We start from the raw sequence: 14,345 nt of genomic DNA on the forward strand, positions 1-14,345 counted from the left end.
ATTCAGCCATACACAGAAACTGAACCCTGACTTCTGAAGAGACGCTACTATTGTATTGTTGCTAGCTAGACAGAGTAGAGTGTGTTTAACCATTTTTATTTGTAGATCTAGGCTCAGCCAGTCATTGAGTTCCTCTGTCTCAGAAAACAGGGGTGGTGGCAGTTATACCCTGAAATAGTGTGTAATTCGTAATTACCGTAGCTCACAGGCTCCCTTCTAGTCTGCCCAAATTCCAGCGGTTTCTGCACACCGATCGCGACCACAGCTTGCATGGTCTGTGTGCTAAACCGATTGGAAGGCAATTTGTGGTCTGGCCACTAGGGGCCCTGTGACAGACAAGACAATATACTCTGTACAGCACTGCAGAAGATGGTGGCACTATATAAATACTAAATAATAATAACAATTTGCCTCACCAGGATTTAACTTTTACTTAGCTTTCCTGTGTGACAAGAAGACACAGCCAGCCAGCACTAGGGGAAGAGGGAAACAAAGGTGAATGAGGGAGGGCTGGTGCACTCCAAGAGGGCTTCTGAGCATTTTTCAAATCAACAGTGATTTGAAAAGCGATTGGCCAATGTTACCCTATGACGGTGTTCTCACAGCAGCATTGTGATTTTTTCAAAATCGCAGGTATACTGCATGAAGCATTTTTTGGAGTGATTCATTCAGGAGCAGTGGAGAGAGACTGAGAATAGCCTGAGATGGGGCAGAGAGCTTATCAGAATTGCAGTCCCACATCACACAGAGGCTACTTGCCTGTAATAGGACTCCTGTCCCTGCCAGTCTCACACAAGTCAGCAAGCAACCCTCCTGGAGTCTCGGGACTGTCAAAAACTTTTCAACTTGTTTAACGCCTTATCCAAACATGCAGTCATTATAACAATGGGGAGAGACAAGACAGATGTTCGCCCACGGACCCTCCAGGCAAGCTCTGCATCATGCTGAGTAAATTTACCAACTTGCCTGCCCTCTAATTGCACTTTTATCAGCTAGCCTAGTATTTCACATTGCCTTACAACAACAAACCTGAATACACCAGACACCAAACCAGCCCTAAATCACTGAATGAAAGGCGGCCTGGGGGGAGATTGTCCTTCTTCCCCCCTGGCCAGTCAGCCCCTGGTCCTCACCACAGTCACACACTATTATTATACATTTACTGTATATAGCTCTGACATATACCACAGCGCTGTACAGAGATCACTGATCCATTCCCATCAGTCTCTGCACCACAGGAGCTTACACTCTAATGCCCTCACCACAGTCACACACTATTATTATTATACATTTATATAGCTCTGACATATTCCACAGCGCTGTACAGAGATCACTGATCCATCCCCATCAGTCTCTGCACCAGAGGAGCTTACACTCTAATGCCCTCACCACAGTCACACACTATTATTATTATATATTTATATAGCTCTGACATATTCCACAGTGCTGTACAGAGATCACTGATCCATTCCCATCAGTCTCTGCACCAGAGGAGCTTACACTCTAATGTCCTCACCACAGTCATACACTATTATTACTATACATTTATATAACTGACATATTCCACGGCGCTGTACAGAGATCACTGATCCATTCCCATCAGTCTCTGCACCACAGGAGCTTACACTCTAATGCCCTCACCACAGTCACACACTATTATTATTATATATTTATATAGCTCTGACATATTCCACAGTGCTGTACAGAGATCACTGATCCATTCCCATCAATCTCTGCACCAGAGGAGCTTACACTCTAATGTCCTCACCATAGTCACACACTATTATTATTATACATTTATATAGCTCTGACATGTTCCACAGCGCTGTACAGAGATCATTGATCCATTCCCATCAGCCTCTGCACCAGAGGAGCTTACACTCTAATGTCCTCACAACAGTCACACACTATTATTATACACTTATATAGCTCTCACATATTCCACGGCGCTGTACAGAGATCACTGATCCATTCCCATCAGTCTCTGCACCAGAGGAGCTTACACTCTAATGCCCTCACTACAGTCACACACTATTATTATTATACATTTATATAGCTCTGACATATTCCACGGCGCTGTACAGAGATCATTGATCCATTCCCATCAGCCTCTGCACCAGAGGAGCTTACACTCTAATGTCCTCACCACAGTCACACACTATTATTATTATACACTTATATAGCTCTCACATATTCCACGGCGCTGTACAGAGATCACTGATCCATTCCCATCAGTCTCTGCACCAGAGGAGCTTACACTCTAATGTCCTCACCAGTCACACACTATTATTATTATTATACATTTATATAGCTCTGACATATTCCACAGCGCTGTACAGAGATCACTGATCCATTAGTGGTAGTTCGGTTAGTGTTAGGTATCATATTGGGAGTGTTCTGTGTGAAAATAGGTTTAGGTTTTGCTGTAGTAAAATATCAGTATATTTTACCAAGAATTTGCTAATGAAAAATATCACTGTAAAATAGTAGCATATTGGTAAAATACCTATATTCTGCTATCGCTATTTGCCTATTTCCAGGTGCCCAAATTTCACTCTCATTCTATTTCATACACGCAAAGAAAAATGCTATAATGACATCTATGAGTTTTATTGCAGAATCCACAACCCTTGGCATTGCAAACATGAAAGTGTTGGCTCTCGTGGTGCTGGTTATCGTCATCAGCAGCTCGGAAGGTAAGACTATACTGGAGGAATAAGAAAACATGTTACCGTCCAGATATCCTTAAAATCATCCATCAAACAGCAGAAGAATAAAATAACATGACTTTGAGCAGGGCCAGTTCTACACTTTTTTCTGCCTGAGGCAAACTTGTGAGGATGTGCCCCCCTCTGGAATGATCACACAGCACCTGACAATTTACTCTGCTCCATTTCATGTTCTCACATGACATGCTGCAGCTCAACACAATAACACACTGGCTTGCAGTGAGTCTGTGACAAACACACTGTTCACCCTCAGCCACTCCATTCCTCCTCAGTCAGGACAGCAGTGCCACCTCCTCCCTTCTGTTGTGCAAGTGAAATGGATCAGTGCTGCTCTCCTGTCTTCCCCCTCCTCACACAGCACAACAAGCTGCTTTTCCCCAATGATGACCTCTTCACTTCGCTCTCCTCTCGTTTCCCCTCCTGCTCTGACTACGTGCTGTAAGTGTAAACACACAGTACAAACATGCTGCTCCTGTAATCTCTGCGCCTGATGCAAGTGTTTCACCTTGCTTCATGAGAGAACCGGCTTTGACTTTGAGTCATAAAATGCTTACAAATGCCATTTTTCTAGATGTCACCGTTCCTTCTGGGTCTGCAGGAAATCTGACTGGGATAATGATTCCCTTTTTCACCTGAAAATAGTTCTAACTGACTTTCTTTCTCTGCGCACAGCAGCAGATCTAATGGCTTTTTTCCACTGTTAAACACAATTGCAAGTGCGATCACAATTTTACATATACCCACTGAACACGTTTCCACAGCAATTTTCATACAATACAACAGGTCTATGGCATGATGGCGATATGTGGCTGGAAAAAAAAAAAAAAGAGTTGGAACATTTTTGAATTGTCGAACGGAAAAAAATTGTCATAGCAACGCGAATGCCATGCAATTATCCTGTCTACAGCAGTGCTAATGCACGAAAAATGCAGCAGGATTGAAATTTGTGATCAGATAAAATTGTGACGCAATTGCATCACACATATCTGTAAAGGTCTCCGTACGCTAGTAGTGATGAGTGTGATCTGGTAATTACGATTATGCAAAATGTTTTTTTTTGTTTTGCAATTACAGCCATAGGCAGCCTCGGACAGGCCCACCGAACCACCGATGGTTCCATCGGTGGGCCCCGGCCGTCCCGCCTCCTGGGGGCCCCAGTGCTAAAAAGGAGGGGGGCTAAGCGCAGGAAGGGGGGACATTGTGCACAGATCGGCGGGGAGGGGCGGAAGCCTCCCCCCCCCTCCCTCACCTAGGGGCCCCCCTTCCGCGCTCCCCCCCTCTCCAGAATTGCAGCCAGCGGCAGCAGCGGGGATGAATCACTTAACGGCATGACACGGAGATCCATAGCTCTGCGTGCCGCTGGCTGGTCTGGTCTCTCTCTGGCTCCTGAACTGACTGTCCAATCACGCTCTCGCAGGAAGTACTGCGAGAGCGTGATTGGACAGTCAGTTCAGGAAACAGAGAGAGGCCAGACCAGCCAGCGGCACGCAGAGCTATGGATCTCCAGTCGTCATGCTGGTAAGTGATTCATCCCCGCTGCTGCCGCTGGCTACAATTCTGGAGGGGGGGCCCCTAGGTGAGGGAGGGGGGTTTCTGGTGCCTGCTGCCCACATTACGATTTTCAGGTGTCTGCTGCCCACATTACGATTTTCAGGTGTCTGCTGCCCACATTACGATTTTCAGGTGTCTGCTGCCCTCATTGCGATTTTCAGGTGTCTGCTGCCCTCATTGCGATTTTCTGGTCACTGCTGCCCACATTGCGATATTTTGGTGACTGCTGCCCACATTACGATTTTCAGGTGTCTGCTGCCCTCATTGCGATTTTCAGGTGTCTGCTGCCCACATTACGATTTTCAGGTGTCTGCTGCCCTCATTGCGATTTTCAGGTGTCTGCTGCCCACATTACGATTTTCAGGTGTCTGCTGCCCTCATTGCGATTTTCAGGTGTCTGCTGCCCTCATTGCGATTTTCAGGTGTCTGCTGCCCACATTACGATTTTCAGGTGTCTGCTGCCCTCATTGCGATTTTCAGGTGTCTGCTGCCCTCATTGCGATTTTCAGGTGTCTGCTGCCCACATTACGATTTTCTGGTCACTGCTGCCCACATTGCGATTTTCTGATCACTGCTGCCCACATTGCGATTTTCTGGTAACTGCTGCCCACATTGCGATTTTCTGGTGTCTGCTGCCCACATTGTGATTTTCAGGTGTCTGCTGCACACATTGTGATTTTCAGGTGTCTGCTGCACACATTGTGATTTTCAGGTCTCTGCTGCCCACATTACGATTTTCTGGTCACTGCTGCCCACATTGCGATTTTCAGGTGTCTGCTGCCCACATTACGATTTTCTGGTCACTGCTGCCCACTTTTGGGGGGGGGGGTATCTGCCACCAACCTGATTGCATTTTGGGGGGGTATCTGCCGCCAATTTGATTGCATTTTGTGGGGGTATCTGCCGCCAACCTGATTGCATTTTGTGGGGGTATCTGCCGCCTACCTGATTGCATGTTGTGGGGGTATCTGCCGCCAACCTGATTGCATTTTGTCGGAAAATCTGCTGCGATTTGACTACTTGATGAATTATCATGAGGCATGTAACTACTTGAATATTTTATCTAAAATGTATCTGGTCGGACCTAATCTCTGTGAATAACACCGCTACTTATGTTGTGTTTTTTTTTTTTTTAAGTCTGCCCATGACTCATCGTGACCACGCCGATGTTCCAGTGCGTGGTGACACCCATTTACTTTCGCTGCGGCGCGCTGCGCGCGCCGCATGTGGACATATCCCTATTGGAGACTGTCCTCAGAAGTGCTCACAATCTTTTCCCTACCATAAACTCATGCAAAATTTCTAGAGTACATGTGTATGTGAGCCCAAAATGGGGGGGGGGGGGCGAGGAGGAGGGGATCGGGGGGGGGGGGGGGCCCCGGGCTGAAACTTCCTTGGTGGGCCCTTAGTGTCCCAGTCCGACCCTGGCCATAGGTAATTACGACTTGGACATTCAAGTGTTTTCATGTCATTCATTCGTAAATTTGCATAATTAAGCAAAATTTCACATAATTTTGTGCCGACTTGTAAAGGGTACAAGCCCCCTCCAGGCTAATCAATCCCTTGCCATCCTCCTTCACTTTCTTGATGTTCAGCAGTTTGCCCCGGAAAGTTCTCCAGTCCAGGCCAGTCGGCAGTAGTACAGTAGAATCCATTTATAGTAAACTGCAAGGGGCGTAGGGGCCACAGTTGCAGCACTCGCATGCACGACCGGACCTGGGGCCCCTGAGGGGCCCGCTCATCCTCCCCATGTACCGCGTGGGGGGCGCAGCGGCACACGAACCAGCAGCGGCTGAGGAGTTATCAAATACTACCTTTGCTGGGAGCCAGTGACGCATGTACTACAAACTTCTTCCTCCTCTGCATTCCAGCTAACAGTAACATCGCCCCCTAGGAGGCACTGTTACTGTGAGATGGAACCCAACAAACAGAAAGAAGTAAGTAGATGCAATGCGTGGATCTCAGCAAAGCTAGTATTCATAGCCCCCAACCGTCCCGAATCCTGCGGGACTGTCCCGATTTGGGGGGGCCCTCCCGCTCCCCCCCCCCTGTGTCCCGGGCGGCAGTGGGCAGAGAGGATGAAAAAAAATGATAGAGGCGCCAGCCGCGCCGAAGTGGGATGCGGGGATGCTTGTCATGACATTCTACCTCCCTCCCTCCCTTGGTATCTGCCCTCGTGTCCCCGCTGCTAGCAGAGTGCGCAGCTGAGCGGAGCGAGCTGTCATCTTACCGGTGTCCATCCATGCGTATCGGCATCCAACTTCACGCTACTTCCTGTGACGTCGCAGGAAGCTGGATGAAGCCAGACATCGGTACTCATGGATGGATGCCGGTAAGATGACAGCCCGCTCCGCTCAGCTGCGCACTCTGCTAGCAGGGGAGACACGGGGGCAGATTCCAAGGGGGGGGAGGGAGGAAGAATTTCATGAAAGGCATCCCGCAACCCACTTCGGCACGGCTGGCACCTAGATCATTTTTTTTTTTTGCCTTCTACAGTGGCACCCTCCTCCCCACTCACGGCCATCCTCACCCTCCTCCCCACTCACAGGCACCCTCACCCTCCTCCCCAGGGTATATGGGGGAAATATTTATAAAAAAATATAAGGGAATAGTATTAATTAAAAAAAAAAAAAAAACTTTATGGTAGACGTGACTAGGGTGTGTGGTTAGGGGTGTGGCCTAAGTGTCCCGATTTCTAATTTTTAAACGTTGGAAGGTATGAGTATTTGATGACTCCTCAGCCGCTGCTTGTGTGTGCTGCTGCATCCCCCTCCGCCTCGCTACCTATACTGAGGCATCTTATCCTGGCTATCTATACTGAGGCACCTATGCCTGGCTATCTACACTGAGGCACCTATGCCTGGCTATCTATACTGAGGCACCTATTCCTGGCTATCTATACTGAGGCACCTATTCCTGGCTATCTATACTGAGGCACCTATTCCTGGCTATCTATACTGAGACACCTATCCCTGGCTATCTATACAGAGGCACCTATCCCTGGCTATCTATACTGAGACACCTATTCCTGGCTATCTATACAGAGGCACCAACTCCTGGCTATCTATACTGAGACACCTATCCCTGGCTATCTATACTGAGGCACCTATCCCTGGCTATCTATACTGAGGCACCTATTCCTGCCTATCTATACTGAGGCACCTATCCCTGGCTATCTATACTGAAGCACCTATCCCTGGCTATCTATACTGAGACACCTATTCCTGGCTCTCTATACTGAGGCACCTATTCCTGGCTATCTATACTGAGGCATCTATCCTGGCTATCTACACTGAGGCACCTATGCCTGGCTATCTATACTGAGGCACCTATTCCTGGTTATCTATACTGAGGCACCTATGCCTGGCTATCTATACTGAGGCACCTATTCCTGGCTATCTACACTGAGGCACCTATTCCTGGTTATCTATACTGAGGCACCTATTCCTGGCTATCTATACTGAGGCACCTATTCCTGGCTATCTATACTGAGGCACCTATCCCTGGCTATCTATACTGAGGCATCTAATCCTGGCTATCTATACTGAGGCACCTATCCCTGGTTATCTATACTAAGGCACCTATTCCTCGTTATCTATACTGAGGCACCTATTCCTGGCTATCTATACTAAGGCACCTATTCCTCGCTATCTATACTGAGGCACCTATCCCTGGCTATCTATACTAAGGCGCCTATTCCTGGCTATCTATACTGAGGCACCTATCCCTGGTTATCTATACTAAGGCACCTATTCCTCGTTATCTATACTGAGGCACCTATTCCTGGCTATCTATACTAAGGCACCTATTCCTCGCTATCTATACTGAGGCACCTATCCCTGGCTATCTATACTGAGGCGCCTATTCCTGGCTATCTATACTGAGGCACCTATCCCTGGTTATCTATACTGAGGCACCTATTCCTGGCTATCTATACTAAAGCATCTATTCCTGGCTATCTACACGGAGGCACCTATTCCTGGCTATCTATGCTGAGGCACCTATTCCTGGCTATCTACACTGAGGCACCTATCCCTGGCTATCTATACTGAGGCACCTCTCCCTGGCTATCTATGCTGAGGCACCTATTCCTGGCTATCTATGCTGAGGCACCTATTCCTGGCTATCTACACTGAGGCACCTATTCCTGGCTATCTATGCTGAGGCACCTATTCCTGGCTATCTATGCTGAGGCACCTATTCCTGGCTATCTACACTGAGGCACCTATTCCTGGCTATCTACACTGAGGCACCTATTCCTGGCTATCTATACTGAGGCACCTATTCCTGGCTATCTATACTGAGGCACCTATGCCTGGCTATCTATACTGAGGCACCTCTCCCTGGCTATCTATACTGAGGCACCTACTCCTGGCTATCTATACTGAGGCACAGGGATGCTTATCCTGATTCCGGATACCCGAACTACCCAGATAATATGAACTTTTTCCGCTATCCGAACTCTGAACCGGATTCCGGATATCTGTGTAAATCCGATAAATCGATAAATACTTAGTTCGGATATCCGAATCCGGATAGTGTAACCATGGAGATGACTCCATGACGTCATTGAGCCAATCAGAGGGCTCCCAGCCTAAGTCATAGCAACCAATCACAGAAGGGAACCTTATCCAGTCCCTCCTGTATATAAGGAGGGGTGCCATGATAAGAAATCTCGTCCTTGCTTGTGACTGCTCACTGAGAGATATTCTCCAGTGCTGCTGGCCTAGCAAGTGCTGTATACAGTGATAAACCTAAAGTTTTTGAGTGCTAAACACCTTCACTACACTATTGTTCTATTGTTTTTTAGTTAGCTAGCTTGTGTAATTGTTTGAATTCATTCAGTGACAGTCAGACTCTGTGTGCTGCAGCAGCTGCTAGTTAGGTCCTGTGTGTGTGCAGGCCAGGCCTGCTGCTGGCCTGCTATTAGCCATAGCTACAGTATACGTTAGGGAATAGGATTACTGTGTTATTGTGTACTTAGTACTGCAGTGCTTGTTAGTTGTTAGAGTAGTAATGTGTTAGCTTACTATAGATTACTACAGTGCTGCTGTGCTGAGCAGTGTCAGTGTGACAGTTAGTGTGCACTGTCTTCTACTCTGCTGTCTGTCACTCCGTGCTGATTTTCTTTAAAGTCCAACCCTGATTTTGATAAAGTACAAGTACCCCACATCATCTGGTGACATCATCACATATAAGTTGTACTATGTCTGCTGGCACTGGCAGCCGGGGGAGGGGCAGCAAGGCCAAGAGGACAGGGAGCAACATTGCGCCACGGTGAGCAGTTCTGCCGCGTCAGTGTCCATTCCACCGCTAGCCACTGGCCGTCCAGCTGTTAGGGGTAGTCACGCTGCAGAGGCGCAGCAGCGTGTAGCAGCCATTTTCCAGCTCTACAACTGAGACCACCAGCTCTATAACTGAGACCTCCATCTCCACCAGCACTCCTGTTTGCAGGAGCAGCAGCAGCCGCCCAGCAGTTCCTGGGGACTTGGTCATCACAGCTGACAGCCTACCCTCAGTGAGCGAGCTTGTCACTCCAGGCACCGTGATCGAAATCAGGGCTGTTACCCGCAGCGAGTTTGAGGATTTTCTGGGCGCATTGGGCTATGTGGAGGAGTCACAGATGCAGATAGTGGTTGTTGCATGTGGCAGCAGAAGAGGAGTTTGGGGGGTCATCACCCCAGCAGCAGATGTTTGAGGAGGGGGAGTATGATGTTGATGATGAGATAAAGGACCGTGACTATGATGGGGATGTCAGCTCTAACTCTAAGGAGGAGGATGCGTCGGTGGGTTTGGCACGGAGGATCAGCATTGTAGACAGTGGCAGGAGCAGCAGTGGGCGTGGAATGCGGGACCCACAGCCTACTGCTTCATCTTCTGCCACTACCACCAGCCGCACCACTCAACCCCCAACCGCCACAGGGAGAAAAGACGCAGCATCCCATTCAGGGGAACCTTCACGTCCCCAATCTGGCGGTTTTTCACTCTGCCCTCATTGGACAGCAAGTTTGCCATATGCACTGTGTGCAAACTAAAGCTGAGCAGAGGTTGTAACCCCTCCAAGTATGTCACCTCTAGCTTCATCACCCATCTGTCCAGAAAATATTTTATTGAGCATGAGGAGTTCATGTGGCTGAAGCAATCTGGCGCTGGCAGAGGTCAGACTTGGAGCACCAGAATCCCCTCTACCACTCCTGCCGACACTGAGGGCCCTTTTCCACTAGCGGCGTTTGTGATGCTGAATCGCAAAATCACAAACCGCTAGTGATTTTTTAAATCGCTATGGTTTGCTAAATAACATAGGAATCGCGGTAGGTTATTTCCACTACCGCGATTCATTTTTTCCTCAAACGCGATCGCGCTGCGGAGCAATATTTGCCGCGATTTTGCTATGCACACTACAGCATAGCAAAATCGTGAACGCAATCGCCGGAACTTTCCTGCACTTTGCGATTCAGCAATCGCTAGCGTTCCGCGTAAACGCTAGCGATTGCGAGTGGAAAAGGGCCCTGATGCCTGTTCAGACAGTCAGTCCTCAGTGGCCTCCTCTGCTCCCTCCGCCACTTCCTGTGCAAGGAAAAAACACCGCCAGACCCTGTTGGGCGAGTTTTTCCCTGTTGTTGGCAAGAGGGGGACATGAAGTGGCTGGGAATCACTATGCCTGCCTTACCACCCTTTACCACTTTCACAACCTCCTGGCTCCTCCTGATTGTTAACTATTACTAATTAAGCCGCCTGGTTCACTAATTTTTTACAGCCGTGGTACCAACGCTTCGTGCAACGGTACAATCTCCGGCTGCTCCTGGCACACGTTACACCTGCTGCATCGACCTGCTCCTGCTGCCTGTGCTGCTCCCACCGCCAGGGTGCCACAGGCCACTGCTGCTGTGCTGATACCACCTATATTTAACCCAAAACACAATTGCTGTGTAATTTTTTTGAGGTGTCAGGGCTGATAACTGTGCTGTCCCAGTTGTGCGGTTGGACTTTGGACACAATGTGGGCTGCACGACCGCTGTCTGGAACCTAGTCCTGATGTTAATTGACAGCCTCTTTTTTTTTGTTTGTTTTTTTGTATTTTAACTCCCCACATAAACAATTAGTGTTTCTCTTTAAAAAAACATGATGCTTCATGCATCATTTACTATAGAAAACGTTTTGGAAGCAATTTAAAGGCCACTTCCGGTTTTCTATCCGGATATCCGAATTAATTTGGATTTACCCGGATAATGGGTTTGGATATCTGGATCTATGCGGATACCAGAACGGTTCGGATTCGGATATCCGATCGGATCCGGATTTCTAGCTATCCGGATCCGAATCAATTCGGATTTTAAAAAGAGGTATCCAAGCACCCCTGCTGCGGCACCTCTCCCTGGCTATCTGTACTGAAGCACCTATTCTTGGATTACCTATACCGGAGCACCTATACCTGGCCATAAAAACTGGGGGCCCCTATTCCTGGCTATCTATACTCATCCAGATTCCGGATATCCGACCTTTTTTCAGCTATCTGACCGGATTCGGATTCCAGATAGTTGGGCCCAAATCCGGATAGCTATCTGCGGATAGTTGGCCGCATAACCCGGATATCCCGGATATTGTGGATATCTGGATCCGAAATACTGTAACTAAGGTGATGACGTCCTGGAGCCAATCAGAGGGCTCCCAGCAGAAGCCCTAGCAAAGAATCACAGAAGGGAACCTTGGACAGTCCCACCTGACCTCATTGAGCCAATCAGAGGGCTCCCAGCCTAAGCCCTGGCACCCAATCACAGAAAGGAACACTGGCCAGCCCCTCTGTATAATAAGGAGGGCTGCCAGGATAAGACATATTGTCCTAGCTTGGTGAATGCTCATTGAGAGACATGTTCCAGTGCTGCAGGGCTACCAAGGGCTGTACACAGTAATAAACCTGAAGCTGTTCAGTGATTAACCCCTTCACTATCACTACACTATTGTTAAATCGTTAATTAGCTTGATTTCATTGTGTGACAGACAGTCAGGGTGTGAGCTCCAGTGCTGCTGCAGTTGCTATGTGTCTGTGTGTGTGCTGTGCACAGACCAGGCCAGCTGCTACCTGCTGGCCAGCTATTAGCCTTAGCTAGCTACTGTTTAGGTTAGGTTAGGGATTAGGGAATAGCATTACTGTGTAATTGTGTAGTTACTAGTTAGTTAGTACTAGCAGTCAGTAGTTGTCAGAGAAGTAGTACTACTGTGTTAGCTTACTACAGAACTGCTGTGCTGCTGAGCAGTGCCAGTGTGACAGTTAGTGTCCTCTCCTCTGCTGTCTCTCACTCGGCATGTGGCACTTGCCGAGTGCAAAGTGCCACGTGCCACATGCAAACACGTGCAAAGTGCCACGTGCAAACTGCCAAGTGCAAAGTGCCACGTGCAAACAGCAAAGTGCCAAGTCACGTGCATAGTGCAAAGTGCCACGTGCAAAGTCACGTGCAAAGTGCCACGTGCAAAGTGCCACGTCACATTCAAAGTGCAAAGTGTCACGTGCAAAGTGCCACTTTGCACTTTACACGTAGCACTTTGCACGTGACTATGCACTTTGCATGTAACTTTGCACTTTGCATGTCACTATGCACTTTGCACGTGGCACTTTGCACGTGACTTGGCACTTTGCACTTTGCATGTGGCACTTTGCACGTGACTTTGCACTTTGCACGTGGCACTTTGCACGTGACTTTGCACTTTGCATGTGGCACTTTGCACATGTCAGGTGGCAGGTGCAATGTGCCACATGCAAAGTGCAAAGTGCCACGTGCAAAGTTTCACGTGGAAAGTGCAAATTCACATGCAAAGTGCCACATGCAAAGTGCAACGTGCCAAGTACCAAATGCCAAGTGCCACGTCCGGCATGCTCCTGGCAGACATTACACCTGCTGCTGCTGCATTGCCCTGCTCCTGCTACCTTTGCTGCTCTCACTGCCAGGGTGCCACAGGCGACTGCTGCTGTGCTGATACCACCTATATTTAACCCAAAACACAATTGCTGCGTAATTTTTGGGAGGTGTCTGGGCTGAAAATTGCTATGTCCCATTTGTGCGGTTGGACTTTGGACACAATGTGGGCTGCACGACCGCTGTCTGGAACTTAGGCCTGATGTTAATTGACAGCCATTTTTTTTGGGGGGGGGGGGATTTAAAGTCCCCACATCATCAATTAGTGTTCCCCTTTACAAAATAATGATGCTACATGCCTCATTTACCCTAAAAAACGTTTTTAAAGCAAATTAAAGGGCACTTCAGTTTTTTCTATCCAGATATCCGAATCCGGCCAGATACCCCGGATACTGGGGTCGGATATCCGATTCGGATCCGTATTGGAAAATTTTGAACTCGGATATCCGACCCGGATCGGATATCTGGGTATCCGGATTTAATCTGGATTTTGAAAATGGGTATCCGAGCAGCACTGCCTATACTGAGGCACCTATCCCTGGCTACCTATACTGGAGGCATCTATACTTGGCTATTTAATGTAGGGTGGGGGGGCCAGGTCCAAATTCCGCATCAGAGCCCTGAGGTCTGTAGCTACACCACTGCCAAGGGACCAGAAAAAGTAGTTTACTATATCAGAAGTTTACTATATCAGAATTGGTCATACATTGTGTATTTATACGGATGCATCTGCTGGGATCTGAGGACTGAGTTTACTATAGCCAGAGGTTTACTATATCAAAGTTTACTATAACGATATTCTACTGTACTGCATAGGCATAGAACGCTCCCTGCCAAGGGAGCACAATGGGGGCCACACGCACAGCCTGGCTGCGCATGCGCAATATGCCCCAAACCGGAGGACTTTCTGGGCGAAGGACAGCGAGGGAGCAATAAGCCTGGAGGGGACTGAAGGAAGCCCAAGGTGTGTATATTTTTTTCTTTCCCGCCCATCTCAGGTTCATTTTAAAGGATACCTAAGCGCTAACTGAAATTTAAAAAGAACGCCTAATGTGTGTATGGGGAGCTGTGCAGATCCTTACCGCACCTCCCTCCATTCTCCAGTAATAATCCAATCCCTCCTCTTCCTGGTGGGCCCGGTCGGTGACCTCCA

General features: G+C 48.3%; 1 protein-coding gene across 1 annotated transcript in view; it reads left to right on the forward strand.

The window, feature by feature from the left end:
• LOC137531516 (apolipoprotein A-II-like) overlaps positions 1–14,345 on the forward strand; it is a 94,245-nt gene that overhangs the window by 25,317 nt on the left and 54,583 nt on the right. Inside the window, exon 2 of the mRNA XM_068251438.1 lies at positions 2,619–2,696. Within this exon, the coding sequence (XP_068107539.1) occupies positions 2,645–2,696 (52 nt within the window). The 5' untranslated portion in view covers positions 2,619–2,644. The remainder of the gene's footprint in view (positions 1–2,618; positions 2,697–14,345) is intronic.

This window comes from Hyperolius riggenbachi, chromosome 9, assembly GCF_040937935.1.
Source record: "Hyperolius riggenbachi isolate aHypRig1 chromosome 9, aHypRig1.pri, whole genome shotgun sequence".
Lineage (NCBI taxonomy): Eukaryota > Metazoa > Chordata > Amphibia > Anura > Hyperoliidae > Hyperolius > Hyperolius riggenbachi.